The sequence below is a fragment of the Hypanus sabinus genome, chromosome 5 (assembly GCF_030144855.1).
Source record: "Hypanus sabinus isolate sHypSab1 chromosome 5, sHypSab1.hap1, whole genome shotgun sequence".
Classification (NCBI taxonomy): Eukaryota; Metazoa; Chordata; class Chondrichthyes; order Myliobatiformes; family Dasyatidae; genus Hypanus; species Hypanus sabinus.
In genome coordinates, this window is record NC_082710.1 from 92,781,029 (window position 1) to 92,803,597 (window position 22,569).

A 22,569-nucleotide genomic window follows, 5' to 3' on the forward strand; every position below is an offset into this window, starting at 1 on the left:
GATACAGAATGAATAATTCAGGAATACATTATGTGGAAATTGAAGAATATGTAATGAGAGATCACTTTAGATTCTAGGCATTGCTTGATATTCTATTCCAACATTTTAGTGTAAGTGGTTTGTCAGCTGTGACCTCACTCTCTAGTTTTCCATTTTAGCTTGAAGCTGAGTAATAAAAAAATCTCGACTGATAAATCTTTCTGAGTGTGTGACCCCATCAAAAGCTCCTGTGATTGTAATACAAAATATATAACAATATTGTTAAAGGAGTCCAAGTTTTCCTCACTTCGCATTGGTCATCAACATGACTGCTACCAAGAGATCAGTAAGCTGTTCTGTGGAGATTGTATCTTCCTGTTCACACTGCAGCCACTAAATTGTATGTTATACTGTTGAATTCAAAATCGGATCACACACAGAAACATTATTTATCAGAAGATTTCTTGATCTTTAGAATAATTGCAATACAATCTAATCACTGCCTCAGATTGTCCCTGAAAAGATAAATCAGTAATATTGCCAACCTTATTTATAATCCTTAAACCAATAGTATTTAGGCTCGGATAAATTGTACATCCTGTACTGTGTAGGAAGTACAGTATTGGAGTATGGAGGATGGGGGGGGGGGGAGGGGGGAGAAGGCAATTAATCATTTTGGTTCTCTCTGCCTGTGCACTAGCCAGCAGTTTGCTGCTTCTGTACCCCTGCTTTTAGTGGCCGGTGACACTTTTTCTCCAGATCTATCTCCAGATGAAAACAATTATCTCACTGTCAAGTCAAAAAAGAAAGTGGAAAATTGACTGCCTTAACTTACAAAAGTTCTGTGACAAAGTGATCAGATTGAATTTGAAATTAGAAAAGCAGACTTGGATTCTTTTTAAAATCATCTCTTTCATGACTGCCAGGCAGCTAAATTGGATAGTGCTGAAAAATGGGCAAAGTGATGTGGGATTAATCTGATCCCTTTGCTTCTGAAAAAGGCGACATGCCTATTTCATCCTGCCCGCAAATTAACGTGAATTCGGTATGCATAAAGCACTAGCCATCCTCGGGTGGCTTCAATGACGTAAATGGCCTGTGCCACTTAAAACCAGCATGGAGAGCTATAGGCAAATTACTTTCTGGCAGAGGTGAATGATAGAGATCAATATGAACCTCATTCTGACAAGCTATGTAGGAGGAGGTAAGTGTGCAATTTTTCAATGAGTCTTGGAAGTCAAGCTGGACATGGTATTGACAGAGAACAGAAAATTGCCCAAATAAAGTCACTCAGGTCAGGTAGGTGACAGTCAATGCAAGGAGCAAGAACATGGACAAAATGCTCCAGAATCCTCGGTAATCTGGATGAGTGGTTGAGTTCAAGGTTTGCATTTTTTCATGCCACATCACAAAATTACACTCCTGGCCAAAATAATTCCCAATCAACTACTCACATAGTTACAATCATTACAGCTCACTCAATGTACCACTCACCTAGTTACAATCATTACAGCTTGCTCAGTGTACTGCTCACCAATTAACAATCATTACATCTCACTCAGTGTACCACTCACCCAGTAGCAAGCATTACATCTCACTAAATGTACCACTCACCCAGTAACAATCATTACAGCTCACTCAATGTACTGCCCAGCCTGTAACAATCATTACAGCTCACTCATTGTGCCACACACCCAGTAATAATCATTACAGCTCAGTGCACAATGGCACAGAGTGTGGTCTGTTGACGCATCATGTTTCTGGTAGCAAACTATTCAGTTATTTAGGTAACTGCAAGCTTGGCCATGGCTTTGTAAATTAGGAATAATTACTCATTTGTGTACCCTTTCAAAGCAACAAATGTTTTTTCCTCCTCCTGTATTTCACACAGTAAATTCCAGTCCCCCAGAAAGTTAGTGTAAAAATATCTATTTTTTCTGAGATCTTCTTAAATCCTCTACCAATTACATTGCGTCAATATCCCATACTGTGCTGACTGAAGCACTCAAGCTCGCAGTGATGTTTCTGAAAGGACTCTTGGAAAGCCCAGGGGAAATCCTGCATAGCAGGATAAATGCTTTCTCACAGCAACAATATTGTACCCCAAATATTGTCCATCTTCCACAGCTGACCTGACCGAGGGCCTGGTATAGGGTGCCATTGCTCTGCATGAGAAGTGAGCACGAGGAAAAGAAGAGGGAATATGTAGAGGGGCAAGTGGAAAGAAAGAGAGAGGCAAGGTGTTTGCTAATCTTTTCAAACTTGAAGTCCTTGCTCCACGCGCCCCCCCCCCCCCCAATTTACTGATTTGATTTTGCAGTTTGGTTATCTAACTTGGAGTGATGAAGTTCCAGTGCTGGTTCAGAGCTAAAGCTCTTAGAGAATCAATTTATTCCACAGTCATCTGAAAACCTGAGGCACTGAGACAAGAACCCAGCTGGCCATAGTCAACAGCAAGCACAGAATCCATGGTGTTTGCCTTCAAATGAACTGAACGATACCTCACAGACAATCTTTCTTAGCACTGTGGGAACTGACACTTTCTTATCTTACAATTCCCATCATTCATGTTGGCATCCACACTACAATTTTCTCAATAATTAGTTTCACCATTAAAACCTTCTACTGATGAGCCAATAGATCAGGTGAATGTTTCACCTATTTCCTGATTTTGTTTATCAACATCAAAAAAATCCTATTAATTAAAGTATCTAGAACAGAATATTTTTACTTAGCAATTGGCTCAGGTCCATATTCTAAAGTCTCATTCATTCCAAATGGAAATATAGTCTCAGTATGCAGGCAGTTAAGTTTGGCACATTTTGTGGTTAGTTGGAATGTTTAAAATATATTTGATGAAGTGCTTGGAGAGTAAAGTAGATGAACATAGGCCAAACACAGGCAAATGGGATTAGTAGAGATGCATTGGACTGAGGGGCTGCTTCCATGCCGTGTAACTCCAGGAATCTATTAAAACTTAAGGGTGAAACAGTAAGTTTTCACCAATATTGACAGCTGACAAGTTCCACATTTGTATTGGTAATTACCAACAGCACCAACTTATTTGCCCACTCTCCTGCTATCCTCTTAACCAAATATTCAGTTTCTGTGGCTAATTTGCATGTGATCTAACTTGAAATTTTAAAAATAAAAATAATAAGCAACAGATGAAACTTCATTTGTACACATAGCTGTTAATTGCTCATTTATTCAAGACTCAGAATCACAGTCTGTATCACCGTTTGACAAGACTGCCAAACCTGTCACTGTAACAAGCAAGAGTTAAGGAAAACATTTCTATACACGGTACTTTGTAAGCTTGATAATGATCTCCTGTCTAACCAAAGCAATATTTTTTTTGTTAATCAGCTGTTACATTCTTTCCACAGATGGTGGCCTTGTAAATTTAACTTTGCTACTCTCAATTCCATTTTAGCTTCTTCTACCGTTAATTGTCATGCTTCTGGAACTAATGAGAACTCTAACCTCAACGTTGAAGCTAAACCATATGGTTTATTAATTAATTTGGCAACAAGTGTATGATATGCCCAAAATCTATTACTTCTGTGAAGGGAATTTCATTAATTACTGCTTTATATGATAGCTCCAAGCCATCAAAATGATGCCATGCATCTGTATCCCTCTGAAGTTGGGACAATGGATGAGCTGGAAACAAGCATGCTGCATCAGAATGTATAAAACAGAACTAATGGAAACAGTCTGCAGGTCAGCTAGCACCTTTAGGAAGAGAAACAGTCTCAACATTTCAGATCAAAGATCTTTCAGAAATGTAAATTCTGTGTAAGTGGGTTGGGTATGACCTGCTGTGTGTTTCCAGTGTTTTCTGCTATATTTAATTTTGGGTACCCAGCTTCTGTTTCTTTCTGGCTCCAATCCTGCCCAGTTTCTAACCAGTGCTGTCCAATGATTAACTTCCCCAGTTCTTTTATGCCGTGATCCTCTGCTTGTCCTCTTTTTTTTTTTGGCAATCCTCTTACTTGCTTGTCTTCCTTATTTTTAACATTTACTTAAAGCATCTGCTAGAGATGCAATGGGCAGCCTTCTGAGCTCTGCTGATGAGCTGCCAGGGAGCACCCAATCAATGCCTTATGCTTACTTGTTTCATTAAGTAAACCCTGGGACTCAGTATTGCTGATGCCTAGAGCCTAATGGAGCAAACATATGGATCATTGGGGGTGTGGGCATTTCATCAAAAGAGTAATTGGACTACTGATAGTTCAACTGTTGAAGATCCATGTTTTTTGCTGCCTTTAAGTTCAGAATCTTATAAAATCAAGTTAGACAGGCACGTACATAATTCAAAGCAACTAGTAAAAATCAGGCAAAATGCCAATTTAAGTATCAACTCTATTTTCTTCTCAAATGCCGCTTGACCTGCTGAGCATTTCCAACTGTTTCTGCCTGCATTTCAGATTTTAAGAATTTGCACAATTTTGCTTTTTTGAAGATATTACTTACGGTGTTAAGGATTAATCTGGAAAGCTATATCATTCCTACAAACGCAGAATCATTGAATTCAATTTTAACAATACAGTAAAAATATTCAGCCATTGAAACTGCGCTGACTCTGTGCAATGTATTCATTTCATTCTACTTCATTCCCTTTCCCATAGCCTTGAAATTATTTTACCTTTGAATAGTTATCCAATAAGTTTTGAAAACTGCAGTTATATTGCGATTCAACCAATCAGTGCCTTTCCTTATCATTATTCTTCTTTCTAAAATGCTTCTCTTAACCCCATTCCCACTGCCGTGTATTTGTACATTTCACCAATTGGCTCTGTCCTCCTGATATGTGTTACTAACTTTTCCTCTGATAGCCACATTCAAAAATTTGGTGTCATCCAAAAGTTTTGGAAACTTAACTCCCTGTGCAAGTTGCATGAATTTTAGTCTGTGCTGTCAACCAATGCAAAATAGGCAGCATGATGTAAAATGCTATTACCACATCTGTGATTCGGGTTTAGTTACACTACTGTCTCTAAGGAGTTTGTACGTTCTCTCAGTGACTGTGTGGGTTTCCTCCTGGTGCTCTGGTTTCCTCTCACTGCTATGTTGGTTCATGCCCAAAAATGATATAAATAAATCAAGTCTAGATTTGAAAATATTCTACAATGGGTTTCTTCCCAGGTGTGACAGATTGTTTAGTTATGAAAACCATTCTTTTCTTTAGGCCAAATGAAGCGTACTAGGCATGTACTTCAAAAGACTCATGGAGAAGGAAGACCCTGCTCTTCCCACCTAATCCAGTATCGACCTTGCCTTGTAAAGCCATGCTATAGTTGGGTCTTTGGTGAATGGTCTGCATGCAAAATTGAGGTAAGAACATCACCTTATGAGTATCTAACTTACTGTACAAATCTATCTTACTAGAATCATCTTAGGTTAAGCTCATAACTTTAACCATTTTAGAGAATGCTGCAGATAAGCTACAGTGATTCTTGGCTTCCTTTTCACAATACACTACCTGATATTTACTCCATGTTGGAAGTTTATGAGCTTCAAGTATGGCCTAGGATTGATATAGTATCAATGAGCTGCCCAGTGACACAGATAATGCAACATACAAAATACCAATTGCTTTTATTTCTATTGCAGTCTTCTTACATTTTTTTTCCCCCTCACAGTTATAGTTGCTCCAGACTTAATTCTCATTTTCAGCCAAGTTGTTGCTCAATCTCACCAAAGTGATGTTAGAATTTATGGGTTCCTTTTGTAAATTAGAACCTCAACCTTGAACTGAAATTAATAAAAAACCTTGATTGGTACAGGAGAGAAATCCAAGGTGGAATGCAGTTGTATGCTAAACCTATAGTTGACTGTTGAAGCGGATGGGGGGGAATCTTTTGCCTTTAAATTATTCCCTAGTTCCATGAAATATATTGTTCCAGATGTCACAAATGGCAATGGAGTTGACAATGTACATGTGCTTAAATTTGTTAGAAATGACTATTGGATTTGGATAGACAGTGCCTGATGAATGTATTTAAGAGATTTTTGGATAATTACTTGGATCGAAGGGGTATGGAGGGCTGAGATCCATGTGCAAGTTATTGGGTCTAGGTAGATTAACATTTTGGCAGGGGCTAGATGGGCTGAAAGTCCATATCCTTGTACTTGGGTTGTAGACTACCCAGGTGGAATATATGCTGCTGTTCCTCTACTTTACATTTAGGCTCACTCTGGTGGTGGAGCCGAGGATAAACAAGTTGGTGTGGGAATGGGAAGGAATATGCCAGTTCAAAGCCAACTTTTGTGCTTTAGTGCTTTATGACTCCCTCTGATTATAAAAGCTTTCTGAGCCACAATGATATGGAATTAGAGCATGAAGACACTGCAAATTGTTACAGTCTTCAGAATCCAATTTAATTTAGATCTATAAATAGACTTCTATTGCCAACTTGTGTCACTATGTACTCTACTAAGCTTTGAAATAGTTTCTTGAAGGAGCGGCTATTTTCAGGCTTCGGATAAATAATTGACCACACATTTATAAGTCATCAGGACAGAACATAACTTTCAAATCAGTGCAGAACTTTTACAAATGGAAGCAAGAATACATTACTGACTTGGTTCCCATTTTTATAATTGAAACCAAGCACCTCATCATCTACAGCTCTTTTAGATAAAATACTTGAGAGAACAGAAAATTCATGCATATCTGATATGCCCTGGAAAACATAATTGAGCCAGCATTTTAGTGTGAAGCGCAGGAAGAAACCAAAATGGATTCTGATTGCCCCTAAATGCTTTAATGGCTTGTATTCACTCCTAAGACATAGACATTGAGGGGGGGATATCTTGTTAAGCTACTGGAAGTGTATTTTGAAATAATGTCTGGCAAGTTGAGTTGGGCCCTTTATTAGCAACCAACTAAATGTTGGAAGTATTTGTGGGTCAGGCAGCATCTATGAAGGGAAATGGGCAGTTAACACCTCAGGATGAGACATTTTATTCAGACTAAAAGATAGAGGAAAGATAGCCAACATAAAGAGGTGAAGAGAAGTCTAGCAAGAACTTGCAAGTGATACATGGATCTAGGCGAGAAGGATGAAAGGCAGCTGAAGGTAAAAAGAGTGAAAATAACAATAGAGGCTGAGAGGTGATAGGTAGAGGCAACAAAGGCCTACAGATGATGGAATCTGATAGGAGAAGATTGTATAAATTGCTGAGAAGATTATTGGAGTCTCTCTCCACCATCTTGACATTTTCCGGAAGCATCGTATATGAAGGACCCAAGATATTGTTGAGGATTCCTACCACTCACCCCACAATCTCTTTGACCCCTGCAGTCAGGAAGGAGGTACAGGAGCATCAGGACAAGGACTGCTAAACAGGGTAACAGCCTAATCCCCCAGACTGTGAGATTATTGAATATCCAGCCTCCACCAAGATCTCATCACTGGGACAATAAGCTGTTTACTGTTTACCTGTGCAGTGGACCTCATATGCATTTTGAATTATAAGTTTCATATGCATTTTGTATTATAAATTTTAACTTGTTTGTGGTAGTATTTTGTTTTATATGCTGTGTGTGATATAAGTATTGTGGGTACACCATGGACTGCAAGACCGTTGTTTTTTTTTTGGTGCAGTCAGATGACAATAAACTTGAATCTGAAAGGAAGGGCTGTTAGGAGGGATAGGGGACCTAGTTGAAGGAGTGTATGGTTGATGGGTAGATGGAGTGGGGAGAGACAGATAAAAAGGTGAAAGAATCAGGGAAATAGGGTAGGTACTGGAGAAACAGAGTAGATCAAAAGAGAGAAAAGGGTACGAGAAGGGGCAGGTTACCTGAACTTGGAGAAGTCATTGTTCCTGCATTTGTGTTGTAGACTACCCAGGTGGAATATGTGCTGCTGTTCCTCCAGTTTACATTTATGCTCACTCTAGTAGTGAAGTCAAGCTTAAACAGGTTGGTGTGGGAATGGGAAGGAATTTTAAAATGTGTAGCAACAGTATTTAATTGCTTTAGAATCAGAATCAGATTTAATATCACCAGCATATATCGTGAAACTTGTTAACCTTACAGTCGAAGTACAATGAAATACATGATAGACATAGAGAAAAAAAGAGTTACATAAAATAAATATTAAATGCTTAAGTTAAAATAAGTGGTGTAAAATAACAGAAATAAAAATGTAGTATTTTAGTGGTATTTACTAAACATTGGAAACAGAAATGAATAAAAGGGCTCAGATCCATTACATGTTTTCAAAATATTGCTTGTAAACCTCAGGAAACCCTGCATTGGCCAACAAGAATCAACTAGTTCTGAACTTCCAAGTGCTGAATCCCACATGTCACTCTCCCAATCTCACATTCCCCTTTCTGATCATCATCTGGTTAATCAAATCATTATTTTTTCCCTCAATCCAAGCATGATACTCTTCCTATCATGATAATCTCTACAAATTTGAATGTCAGTCTCCTCCAACACTTGATTGCTATCTAGCCCCCGCTATAGTCATCTTCTGACCTGACTTCTTAACCATAGCCTCTCCACCTCTGCAATCTGTCTCCTCACTCAAAGTTCAAAAGTTCAAAATTCAAAGTCAATTTTATTATCAGAGTACATATATGTCACCACATATAACCCCGATATTCTTTTTCCTGCAGACATACTCAGCAAATCTATAGAATAGTAACTATAACAGGATCGATGAAAGATCAAGTGCAGAATGGAAGACAACAAACAGTGCAAAACAAATATAAATAAATAGCAATAAATAACAAAAGCATGAAATAACAAGATCAGGAGCCTGAAAGTGAGATCACTGGCTGTGGGAACATCTCAGTAATGAGTGTAATTTTCCTCTTTTGTCATGAGCCTGACAGTTGAGGGGTAATAACTGTCCTTGAACCTGATGGTGTGAGTCCTGAGACTCTTGTACCTTCTACCTGATGGCAGCAGCGAGAAAAGAGCATGGCCTGGGTGGTGAGGATCTTTGATGATGGATGGTTCTTTTCTATGGCAATGTCTCACGTAGATGTGCTCAGTGGTTGGGAAGGCCTTACCCATGATGTACTGGGCCAAATCCATTACCTTTTGTAGTATTTTACATTCAAAGGCATTGGTGTTCCCATAGCATGCCATGATTCAGCCTGTCAATACACTTCCCACTACACATCTAAAGAAGCTTGTCAAAGTTCTATCAAAGTCTGTCAAAGCTCTCTCATACTCTTGTCAAAAAGGCAGCTCTGGCCTTTTACCAGAGGACTTGCTCCGAGGCAACAAGCTAAACAGTTTGTTTGGATAAGAGTCCAAGAGATAAATTTTGACAACCTGTACCCAAAACCTTTTCTACATCTGGATTCCTAGTCACCATGTCTCGTCTAATTCCTGGAAGTGTAGAATAATTGTTTCATCAAATGTAAAAGCAATTAACAGAAAACTGCATTTAGATAGCAGGTAGTTCTTCGAGGCTTCAGTGAGGAGAAGTTTCAGTCAGAGAAGGCAAAAAATAGCTGTAGGTGGAGGTTTTTTATTCCTCCTTTACATTTGCTCAGTTAGGGCAGTGGAGAGGCCAGGCAGGATGCGCTAAGGCAGGGAGTACTCCAGTGTCCCTGACAATTCGATCTACAAGAAGTTTATCTAACTGCAGCTTGTAACAAACCACATTAAGGAGTTGGAGCTGGAACTGGATGAACTCCAAGTTCATTTGGAAGGTTCAGGACTTAATTAGTAGGACATATAGAGAGGTAGTTACACCCAAGGTGCAGGACACAGGAAACTGGGTGACAGTCAGGAAAGGGAAAGGGGGTAGAGGAGTCAGTGCAGAGTACCCCTGTGGCCATCCCCCTTCTCAACTGGTTTATCACTTTGAATACGTTTGGGTGGGATAACCTAGAAGAGGAAAGTCACAGTGGTCAGTTCTCTGGCATTAAGTCTGGCTCTGTGACTCAGAAGGAAAGGTGGGGAGTAGAGGTGAGCTGCGTTGTTGGGGGTTTGTTAATTAGAGGAACAGAAAGGAGATGCTGTGGATGAGAATGAGATTCCTGGATGGTATGTTGCCTCCCGGGTGCCAGGTTCTGGGATATCTTGGATTTGCGTCCTCAGTGTTTTCAAGTGGGATGGTGAACAGCCAGAGATGGTGGTTCATATGGGTACCAATAACATGGGTAGGACAAGTAATGAGGTTCTGCAAAGGGAGGTCAGGGAGTTAAAAGGAAAGATCTTCAGGGTTGTGATCTCAGGATTGCTACACATACCATGTACTAGTGAGTACAGAAATAGGAAGATTATACAGTATAAAATGTGGCTAAGGAGGGAGGGCATAGATTTTTGGATCTTTGGGCTCTCTTCCAGGAAGGGTAGTACCCATATTGAAGGGACAGTTTGTACCTGAACTGGAGGGGATCTAACATCCTTGTGGGAAGGTTTGTTAATGCTGCACAGTGGGGTTTAAACTAGAGTTGCAGGGAAATAGGAACCAGAATGCCAGAACAGTTAGAGGAGAGGTTGTGGAAGCAGATGTTGATACAACCTCAGACAAAGGCAGGTACAATATCAAAACGATAAGCATGGTGTGATTAGTGTCCTGAGCTGCGGTATATTTCCATGCACGTGGTATCGTAGGAAAGGTGGTTGAGCTCTGAGCACGGATCAACACCTGAATGGAATTATGATATTGTTGCCATTGGTTGCAGGAGGTACAGGACTGGCAGCTCAACATTCCGCACTTCCATTGTTTTATACGTGACAGAACGGGAGTGAATAAAAGAGGATGGGTAGTTTTTCCAGTCTGGGAGAATGTCATGGTAATTCTGTGCTAGAGCAAACTGAAGAACACATCCACTGAGGCGTTTTGGATAGAAGTGAAAAATTAAGAAAGGTATGATCAAGTTAATGGGCTATATTACCAACTATCCAACAGTTCTAAGGATTTAGAGGAACAAATTTATAGAGGGACCACAGTCTGTTGCAAGAATCATAACATTGTTGTAGTAGGTGATTTTAACTTTCCACATATTACATAAAAACATAGAAACATAGAAAACCTACAGCACAATATAAGTTCTTTGGCCTACAATGCTGTGACAAACTCATAATTACTTTAGAAATTACCGAGGGTTACCCATAGCCCTGTATTTTTCTAAGCTCCATGTACCGATCCAGGAGTTTCATAAAAGACACTATCGTATCCGCCTCCACCACTGTTGCCAGCAGCCTATTCCACACTCTCACCACTCCCTGCGTAAAAAACTTTACCCCCTGACATCTCCTCTGTACCCCCTATTTCCAAGCACATTAAAACTGTGCCCTCTCATGTTAGCCATTTCAGCCCTGGGAAAAAGCCTCTGAATATCCACATGATTAATGCTTCCTATCATCTTATACACCTCTATCAGGTCATCTCTCATCCTTCGTCTCTCCAAGGAGAATAGACCGAGTTCACTCAACCTATTCTCATAAGGTATGCTCCCCAATCCAGGCAATATCCTTGTAAACCTCCTCTGCACTCTTTCTATAGTTTCCACATCCTTCCTGTAGTGAGGTGACCAGAACTGAGCACAGTACTCCAAGTGGGATGAGACCAGGGTCCTATAAAGCTGTCACATTACCTCTTGGTTCTTAAACTCAATCCCATTGTTGATGAAGGCCAATGCCCTGTATGCCTTCTTAACCACAGAGTCAACCTGCACAGCAGCTTTGAGTGTCCTATGGACTCAGACCCCAAGATCCCTCTGATCCTCCACACTGCCAAGAGACTTACCATTAATACTATATTCTGCCACCATATTTGACCTACCAAAATGAACCACCTCACACTTATTTGGGTTCAACTCCATCTGCCACTTCTCAGTCCAGTTTTGCATCCTATCAAAGTCCCGCTGTAACCTCTGACAGCCCTCCACACTATCCACAGTATTGACTGTGACTCCCATATTGTCAAAGGACTGGATTGGATTGAGCTTGTCAAATGTGTTCAGGAAAGTTTCCTTAATCAGTACATAGGAGTCCCAATGACAGAGTGTGCAATAGAGCAGGTGACAAGCATTTGTGAAGGGGAACACTTGTAGTGGACGGATTGAATAGTGAAGCCTCTAATTCTGGTCCTATGTCTTATGGTCTTATAGTTTTAAAACATGATTTTATTTGTCCTTCCTAAAAACTTAGTCCCACTCATCAGCATTCCCGTGCTTATTGTCCTAATAGACTTCTAGTACGATATCAGATACATTAAAATATTCATCCTTGCTCTCAAATCCTTCCTAGACATCTGCCATGCTCAACCTTTTAACATCTTCCGGATGTATAGTAACAGCACTGTTCACTCACTGTTTCCTACCAATCAGCCAATTCTCTAACCATGCCAGTAACTTTCCTGCAATATCATGGCCTCAAACTTGGTAAGCAGCCTCATATGTAGCACCTTGTCAAAGACCTTTTGAAAATCCAAATTTATAACATCCACTACATATCCTTTATCTATCCTACTTGTTGTCTCCTCAAAGTATTCTAACAGGTTTGACAAGCAGGATTTTCCCTTAAGGAAACCATGCTGACTTTGTCCTATCTTGTCCTGTGTCACCAAGTACTTCATAACCTCTTCCTAACAAATGACTCCAACTCAAAGAGATCAGGCTAACAGGTCCACAATTTACTTTCTGCTGCCTTCCTCCTTTCTTAAAGAGTGGAATGATATTTACAATTTTCCAGTCCTCTGGAACCATGCCAGCTTCCAATAATTCTTGAAAGATCATTACCAATGCCTCCACAATCTCTACTATGACCTCTTTCAGAACCATAGGGTGCAGTTCATCTGGTCCAGGTGACCTTTGTATCTTTAGGTCTTTCAGCTTTTTGAGCACCTTCTCCCTTGTAACAGTAACTGCACTCACTTCTCTTCCCTTGCACCCTTCTACATTTGGCACACTGCTAGTATCTTCCATAGTGAAGACTGATGCAAAATACCCATTTCATTCATTTGCCATCTCCTTGACCCCATTATTATTTCTTTGGCCTTATTTTCAAGCGGTCCTATGTCCTCTGTCATCTCTCTTTTATACAAGCATGAAAAAGTTTTTATTACCCACTTGGACATTTTTTGTTAGCTTGCTTTTCATATTCCATCTTTTTCCTCCTAATGATGCTTTTACTTGTTTTCTGTTTCCAATCCTTTATCTTCCCAATAATTTTTGCTTTGTTTTATACGGTCTCTTTTGTTTTTACAATAGCTTTGACTTCCCTTGTCAGCCACAGTTGTACTAATTTACCATTTGAGTATTCCTTTATTTTTGGAATACACATGTCCTGCACCTTCCTCATTTTTCCCAGAAACTCACACTATTGCTGCTCTGTTGTCATCACTACCAGCATCTCCTTCTAATTTACTTTGGCCAACTCCTCTCTCAAATCACTGTAATTCCCTTCACTCCACTGAAATAATGCTATGTTAGACTACTTTCTCCCTATCCAATTTCAAGTTGAACACAATCATATTCTGATTATTGGTTCCGAAGGGTTCCTTTACCGTGAACTCCTTAATCGCCTCTGGTTCTTTTCATAACGCCCAGTCCATTATGGCCGATCCCCTAGTAAGCTCAATGACAAACTGCTCTAAGAAGCTATCTCTTAGGCATTCAACAAACTCACTCTCTTCAGATTCATAACCAACCTGATTTTCCCAATTTACTTGAATGCTAAAATTTCCCATAACATTACCCTTTGACACACCTTTTCTATTTCCTGTTGCAACATGTGGTCCACATCTGAGCTACTGTCTGGAGGCCTGTATATAACTGTCATCAGGGTCCTTCAACCCTTGAAAGTTCTTAACTTAGTCCACAAGGATTGAGCATGTTTTGATCCTATGTTGCATCTTTTTAATGATTTGATGCTATTCTTTGCCCCCTCTGCCTACCTTTCTATCCCTCTGATACAATGTGTAACCTCGAACATTCAGCTCCTGTCTACAACCATCCTTCAGTCATGATTCAGTGATGGCCACAACGTCACACTGAACAATCTGTAGCAGTGCAACAAGATCATCCAAATTATTTCTTTTATGCATTGAGATTTAACACTTTGAGTACTGTATTTGCTACCCTTTTAGATTCTGCATCCCTAATGCACTGATACTCACCTTGCTGGCTGTTGTGTTGTTCTATCATCTGCCTGCCCTTCCTGCCAGTCTGACTGCATGCTATCTTTGCTTTTTTACCATCTGTCCTATTCTGGGTCTCTTCACTCTAGTTCCCATCCCCCTGCCAAATTAGGTTAATTAGTTAACAAACCTGCCTGAGAGAATATTAGCTCCCCTCAGGTTCCATGCAATCTGTCCCTTTTGTACAGGCCATTCTTCCACTAGAAGAGATCCCAATGATCCAAGAACCTGAAGCTCTGCCCCCTGCATCAGCTTCTTACCAATGCATTTATCTGCCAAATCATCCTGTTTCTACCCTCACTGGTGTGTGGCACAGGCAGCTATTCAGAATTACTACCATGGAGGTCCCGCTTCTCAGCTTTCTGTCCAGCTCTCTAAATCCTCTCTTGAGGACCTCTTTGGTTTTCCTTCCTGTGTCATTGGTACCAATATGTACCAAGACATCCGGCTGCTCCCCCTCCCCCTCCGACCATGTTTGGATTGAGTTTATGCAAGATGAAGGTCAATGTATAGAAGTAGTTTAAGTACAAATTAGAATGATAATTTACTTTATTATCACTATCTTATATGATGGGGATTTATTGTTTTGTGACAAAAAAGCAATGAGAAAACAATAAAATTACAATAAATTGCAAAATGTTTCATAGATCATTCAGAACTCTGATGACAGTGGGGAAGAAGCTGTACCTAAATCATTGAATGTGGGTCTTCAGACTCTTGTATCTCTTCCCTTATGGTAATATCAAGAAAAGGACATGTCCCAGTTGGTGAAGGTCCTTAAGTAAGGCACTGCATCCTGAAAGTGTCCTTGACAGTGTTGAGGGTTGTGCCTATGACGGGGTTACTGAGTCTACAATCTTCTGCAGTCTCTCGCAGTCCTGTACATTGGGGGCCCCATATCAGAATGATCTCCTCTGTATACCTGTAGAGGTTTGCAAGAGTAATGACATGCCAAATCTCCTGAATCTCATAACGAAGTAGAACCACTAGTGGACCTTCTTTGTGAGCTCTTCAACTGCACACAACCTTCGAGACCTGCAGCAATCTAGAGATGAAATCAAGTGATCTCAGGAATGTTGAGGTTTATAGCCGATGCTCTCCTTTGGCCAACTTGACAGCATCATCTGCTGATTGTGTGGTTCAGTCTTTGATCATTTCTGGGATAAGAAATAGAGCTGATGGCCCAAAGACAATAGATTCAGTCTAAGTATTTAGTTGGTGGAAATTACTGCTTATTCAGTACTCTGTGTTGAGCAAACAGTATGACAAATTAAAGCTGATGGAATGGTTGAGAGATCATAGCAAGGTAGAGTTCATGTCAGCAGACCATAGTGGAAACTGGCTTTGTATTTATAGATGAGATCCCAGAGGTAATGTAGCTGAGAAATTTGTTCAATCAACTCTATTGAGAGTGACACTGTGGGTAAGGACCCTTACTTAATCAAGTAGCTTAGGAGTGCTTTCATAAGATTGCCTTAAGCATTTGCAATATCATTCATCAATTTTTCAAATATGAGGTGCAGCTGTATTTTAAACTTTGTGTAAAAAATGAATTCTCTATTATAACCCTTTTTATAAAAAGCTGTGCAAAATATTCAGTTTAGATTCTATATGGTGATAATGGTTATCATAAAAACGCCAGGAGATGCTGGAACAGGAAGTGCCACCCAGTTAAGCTACGCACATGTTGTTTTGAAACTTCAAGAGAAAATGTTTCACAACTATTTAAAATAACAAACTGTCTTAGCACAGCATGTGTTTTTAAAATTATCTGTTTATCTCATTGTGTTCATTTTGACAAAACAGATTCTTAATACAAAATGTACACTTTCACAGCATTAACGGAGAATTTGGTTTTTCATTTCCTTTGCCTGAAAGGGGCAGGCAACTCTTTGAAGGCAAGTTCGGTGTTAATTAGTCTTTTCACTGGGCTTGTACACTTTGCACTTTTTGTGATACTTGAGTAGGCGGTGGCAGGGGTGTGGTTGTTTTTGGTTATATAGGAGAAGCAGGGTTTTACAAGATTTCTCTTGCATTGTACTTTCCGAGAATACAACATATTTCACCCTCTGCCTACCTTTAGCATTGGCAGTTAAGTATCGTAAAGATTAAATGCACAATGCTTTAAACTTAAAAGATCACAAGGCTAATGTGTTATCACTTCCATCTTTAGCTTTCTTCATTTTTTTGTGTGATGTGGCAGTTCAGCAGGCAAGGAACTAATGTCACAGTAAGCATGGGTAGAATTGAATCCAAACCCTCCTTTCAAATCTGTACAATTGACACAAGCAGTGTGAAGATGCCTGCCAAGTTAGCAGTCCCGTGGATATATCTTGTTATTTTAAATTATCTTACACTTCATAACTATGCCTATAATAAATATGACACAGAGCTAATTAGATTTAAATTTGGAAGTCAAGTTGTGGAAAGTGTATGTGTGAGAGTTTGATTAATATTAGATAAAAAATACTAAGTTCATTTAGTTTGATATTTGTATCTTTGTCATCTATACAATACTGTAAAAATGGATTTCCTTAATTGAATTTTCTGGTTTCAACTTGAATATTATGCTTATGTACCACCAGTAGATTAATCAATATTAAATCTACTGCAATATGAATATACTTGGAATACTACAGATAAAGGGCAAACTAGCCATCCTTAGCAAAATTTTTAAAAAAACATAAAAGACATTGGAAAACATTCTTTTCTAATGCCCTGTGTTAAATACAAGTAAGGTATTACAGCTAAACTTCCATTTTGTACTTTTGTCTTTCAATTCCTGGGTAATTTACTGCTTCAGTACTTTATTAACAATGCTTAATTGAAGTGTGTGGCTGACATCAAAAGCATCCTGATCCCCACAGAAAGACAACTTATCATAAAGCTATCATTCAGCCAAAGTCTTCATGTTGTCTTGCCCATCATTACTTTTGTCCTCAGTACTTCCGGAAGTTCAGCAAGTATGCCACAGCTTCTGCATCTGATCACCTCCTGGGAATGAATGCACAGTACATTAAAGAGACAGGATTTATAAAAAGGAACATCAGGTTTGGAGACAAAGGTAGTAGTGAATGAAAAGATCATGCAGATTTAGGATGCAAGTTAAAAAGTAACTGGCTGCTTTAGTGAAACAAACAGTTGAATTGATATTAAAATTTAATGAAATTGGCTAACTGAAATAAAAACAAAAAGTGTTGGGAAAATTTCTGTGGAAGTGAAACAGAGTTGAAGTTTCAAGGTTATCTTCAGCATAACAGAAGTTTCTTTTAATTTTAAGAGGGTAACTATTCATTAAACTAACAATTAGATTACTTTTGTCATTTGACTGTATGCCAATCTCACTAGAACAGTCAGGTCCATACTTCCCAAGTACAAGAACCATTAATAGTATTATATGTGATAGGCAGAAACTAAAATCTACATTTAATCAATATTACATTATCATTAGCAAGTTTAGATAGGTATCCCATTCAGTTCCCTTTTGTAGCATGTGTGTCTTGAAAGTTTCATAGATATTTTTTAACGATAACCCAGCCAAATTGGCAAATGAGAGCATCCTGTGGTGCTTTCTTATGGTGGTTACTTTATTAGGTACTCCTGTATACGTGCTTGTTAATGCAAATATCTTATCAGCCAATCGCATGACAGCAACTTAATGCATAAAAGCATGCGAACTTCGTCAAGAGGTTCAGTTGTTGTGCAGACCATACAATAGAATGGAGAATCTCAGCCCGAAATGTCGACTGTACTATTTTTCATAGATGCTGCCTGGCCAGTTGAATTCCTCCATCATTTTGTGTGTATTACTGTAACAATCCTACTGGTAATGTGCTACATATAATCAGAGGTCATTGCTACATTTTGCATTCTGCAGCGGTACAGGAAAGGATTCTATTTAGGTATCAATGACTTGCGATAAACCCAGTTAACATTTTCCACTCTAACCTGAAAGTATTAAAGTCTATTTGACCCAGCCATAAATAATGTCTGCTGTCAAGAACACCCTACACTCTGATTGCAGTATTGTTTGTTGGAGGAGCATTAATAACACTGACAGCAGCTTCTAAAGGATGGTAGAAGAAGCAGCACTATTCTGGCTGAGAACAAATTATCTGTCTTATTGAAATGCAGTGCCTGAGGAGAATAAGGCTTAGGAGATAAGTTCTCATCGACTCCTGCTGTAAATTGTAGACTTTAGTACTCCATCTACAATAGCCTGTTCTTTACTAGTCGCAGTCAAGGTGACAGTAACAATTAACTTGTAAGCTGCTAGCTTCCTTCAGGAAACTTTCTACATCTGTGTCTACATCTTGTTCCTGGGGTTGCATCCATGCCCTATGCTCTCAGGAGTTTCTTAACACCGTTCAGGTTACTAATGAACATAAATGAACACATATGTAGCAACTTCATCTGTAAAAAAAATGGTACAGATAGTACCCTTTCCTGAAGGAGAACAAATGCTAAGCAGGATAAAAGGAACATGAAAACAAGAAATGGATATTTATGTCTTAAAAGTGTGCCACTGTTCAAATAAATCACAGTTTATCACCATAACAATTCCACCTAACATAGTAACCTTTCCTTTATCTCTCTCAGTCCATATCCCTTGATTTCCTTACCTAACAATAATCCATTGATTTTAGGATAGAGCTAAGGATTATGGAGAAGAGGCAGGTAGACCAATGCAGTGTGGAGTTTAACCGTGATCCACTCACAAAATTACAAAATAAGCTCACAGATAAATGGACTAATCTCATTCCAGCGGTTCAATCTTGCTCTTTGAAGAAAGGAAACACTAAATGAAGAAACAATATAGTAACAAGGGTCATTCAAGCTGTGATTTATGTGGCATGGGAGGGACTCTCAGGCAACCCCTCAGGTTTTGTACTTGGCAATACAACGTTGTAACAGGTTCTTCTGACCCAGTGAGTTTACGCTGTCCAATTACACCCATGTGACCCATTAACCCGCTAACCCATTAATCTTTGCAATGTGGGAGGAAACTGGAGCACACGGAGAAAACCCACACAATCACGAGGAGAATGTACCAACTCCTTACAGACAGGTGGGAATTGAACCTGGGTCACTGGTGCTGTAAAACGTTCTTCTACCTGCTAAAGTATTTTGCTAACTGCTGTGCTACCATGGTACACAAGGCAAATATGTTAACTGGATGTTGATACCCCAAGCAGTATCCTTTCCTATTCTGCTATAAAATGTAGAACTGCACTCAAATACGCCTTTTGATTTTTGTGTTGTTTATATTCTGTGTTTTCACTCATTTTGTGTTGTTGTGCCATGCATGATTTTTTTGCTTAGGGGAGAAGGGTTTGACGTTTGATGTTATTATTTGGATGCTTCTTGTTTCATGACTGTCTCTAGGGCAGATGAACTTCAGGGTTGTCTACTGCATATATACCTTGAACTTTTGGACTTTGAACTTTTAAATGTAGTCAGTAGATGATCTGCTACACTCCAGTTCTGTGGTTTTAAAGGTGGCTGATGTGACCAATGTGCCACCTACTGACTGACACAAATAGGGCCGTGGGTTCTTAGTGGAGTGGGTTGATGGTTAGAGGGGAAAGGTTGAGAAACACTTTCTATTGTTATCACTGCTGTTTGGTGTAGACCCAGCAAAGATAGTTTTCTCAGTGGGGATGGTGGATTTTGTTCAAGGAAACTTTGAGCACATTCTTTAATCATCCCCTCTACCATCCCACTAATCTGCTGCTGTGAAACGCAGCAATGAAAAATCCACAATGGTTGTGATAGTTGGCCCGTTGGTGGATCTCTGTTCTCTTTCCAACCACTCTTGATTTTTTTAAAGAAATATAGATAATTATGACCTTTAGCAATGTTTTCACTGCTTTAGCCTCTTGGGTGGCACTTTGTAGTAAAAGAACAAGAAGCAGGTAATCATATTCTTTACGACTGGGCACTCTCCATGTGTCCTTGCAATTGTGTGGGATCAGATATGGGCAGTACCTGGAGAAGAGAAGATAGTAGGTAGGAGGAAGGAAATGATGACGAGGAAGGGAAGAAATAAATTTTGTCTTTACATTGTCAAAGGCAGGCGCAGAGCCTGGTGAGTATGAATGGAATTGCTGTCCCTCAGAGTATGAGACATTCTATATTTTATGTGGAAAGACAAGGACAGCATTAAGAGGGTTCCTGATAAATGTTATGAAATTTGATGGAGTTGTAGAGAACTAGACAGATTGCCAGGGGATAAAACAGTGTATAGATCATTTAGAAATTTGAACAGAGAAATGGCAGATGGAGTTTAATCTGGACAAGTGTGAGGTGATGCATTTTGATAGATCAAATGCAAGAGAAGAATATACAGTAAATGACTGGTCTCTTAAATTTGTTCAAGTACAGGGACATCAAGTCCCTAGCTGCCTAAAATGGCAACACAAGTGGATGAGATGGGAGTGATTAGCATGTTTACCTTAGTTTGTTAGGTATAAAAGTTGGGTAACCGAGTTGTAGCTGAACAAGACTTTGGTTAGGCCACATGTGAAGCATTGCGTATGTTTCTGATCACTGCACTGTAGGAAGGATATGGAAACTTTGCAGAGAGTGCAGTAGGATGTTACTTGGGTTATTTTCCCTACAGCACTAAAATTTGAGAGAGTGACCTGTCAGAAGAAAATAAAATTATGAGGTCATAGATGGGATAGATAATCGGTCGTTTCCCAGGGAGGAGATGACGAATTGATGAGGACATAAGTATAAGGTGGTGGGGGGAAGATTGCAGGAAATTGTCAAAGCAAGATTTTTTTTTCCACAGAAAGTGGTATGTAGCTTGAATATATTGCCAGGAAAGGTGATCAAGCAAACATGACAGCAAAATTTAGGAGATATTTGGACACAGACAGAGACATGAACAAATAGGGAATAGAGGGATATGGATTATGTGTAAACAGATGGGTTTAGTGCATCTTGATCAGTACAGCCATGAATGGCCAAACGGTGTGTTCTTATGCTCTACTGTTCTATATGAGTTCAACGTTTGCAGCAAACAACAGCTGGCATCTGGCTGATCCACTCAAAGGCATGAGAAGGACAGAGACCAGATATTCAGAATTTCTCTGAATGTTTCCTCTATATTTTATTTATTTATTATTTAGAGCTATAGTGAGGAGTAGGCCCTTTTGTCTCCTCAAGCCACACAGCCCATTAACCCCTGACAACCCCGATTTAATCCCAACTAATCATGGGACAATTTCCAATGACCAACAGTCTTTGGACTGTGGGAGGAAACCGAAGCGTCAGAGAAAATCCATGCATTCCACAGGGAGGATGTACACAGATTCCTTACAGAAGACGCCGGGATTGAACTCCCAACTCTAACACCCCAAGCTGCAAGTGTCACACTAACCGCTATGCGACAGTGGCGCCCAGTAGACTAAGCACAAGTGAATGATGCAATGGAATGTCTTCCAGTTGACTGGATAAGTGGAACTCCAGAAGCTCAACACAATCGAGAACAAAGTAGTCTCCGTGGTTGGTGTCTGATCCGCCGTTCTGAATATTTCCTTCCTGCACATTCTGTGCATGATGATGGCTGTCGATGCCAGTTACAAGATACTATGGTTCATCAAAGTTTCTCATGGAGTACTTGCCAAATTCCTGGATCTCTGCCGGAGAGAAAGGCAAAGATAATGCCACTAGAAGATCCTGCAGGGCTTTACCCATCCCATCACAATATGACACCTTCTGCCGGAAGAGTAACATAAAATGGAATTCTGCATAAGACTGCTTAGGAACTAAGCAACATGATCTGAAATGAAAACAAAATCTGTTGGAAACATCTAGGACAGGGGTGTCAAACTCATTTTAGGTCATGGGCCGGATTGGGCAAAATGCAGCTTCATACGGGCCGGATCAGTCGGGCGCGTGCGAACACAGCTTTCATTGCCTCCGTTTTTTCAGCCTGTTCTCATGTGTCAGTCTCTGCTGTAACTACAAAGTGTTTCACTTCACAAATTCCGTTTCTTATGAAGAAGACTGCTGAGCAAGCATTATTTTTATGATTGGTAGTAACTTACAATCATAGGCTTCATATCGCCGGGCCATTAATAATTAAAATAATAGATTTATCTAAAATTATCTCGCGGGCCGGATATAATTGTACGCCGGGCCGGATATGGCCCGCGGGCCTTGAGTTTGACACCTATCATCTAGGAGGTCAGTGGAAAGAGAAACTGAGTTAACTAGGAGCCACTTCTGGACTAAATGTTAACCCTGTTTCTCTTTCTATGGATGCTGACTGACCTGCTGAGTTTCTGACATTATCTTCTTCTTTCAGATTCCTGGCATCTTCAGTGTTTCTTTACACTTTCTAGTAATGTGCTTTTCACTGATTCGCTGCAGAATATCTGATTTTGAATGCATCTTGAAATTGATGAAACCTGTGTGGGTTAATTGCATTTGCTCTTTAAAATTCTCC

The 22,569-nt window shown here is 39.7% G+C and overlaps 1 protein-coding gene across 5 annotated transcripts in view; it reads left to right on the forward strand.

Moving 5' to 3' along the window:
* The window catches only part of thsd7ba (thrombospondin, type I, domain containing 7Ba), a 969,622-nt gene that overhangs the window by 872,729 nt on the left and 74,324 nt on the right, over positions 1-22,569 (forward strand). For all 5 annotated transcript variants that reach the window (XM_059970235.1, XM_059970236.1, XM_059970238.1 and 2 more), the window contains exon 21: positions 5,174-5,319. In XM_059970235.1, the coding sequence (XP_059826218.1) occupies positions 5,174-5,319 (146 nt within the window). The remainder of the gene's footprint in view (positions 1-5,173; positions 5,320-22,569) is intronic.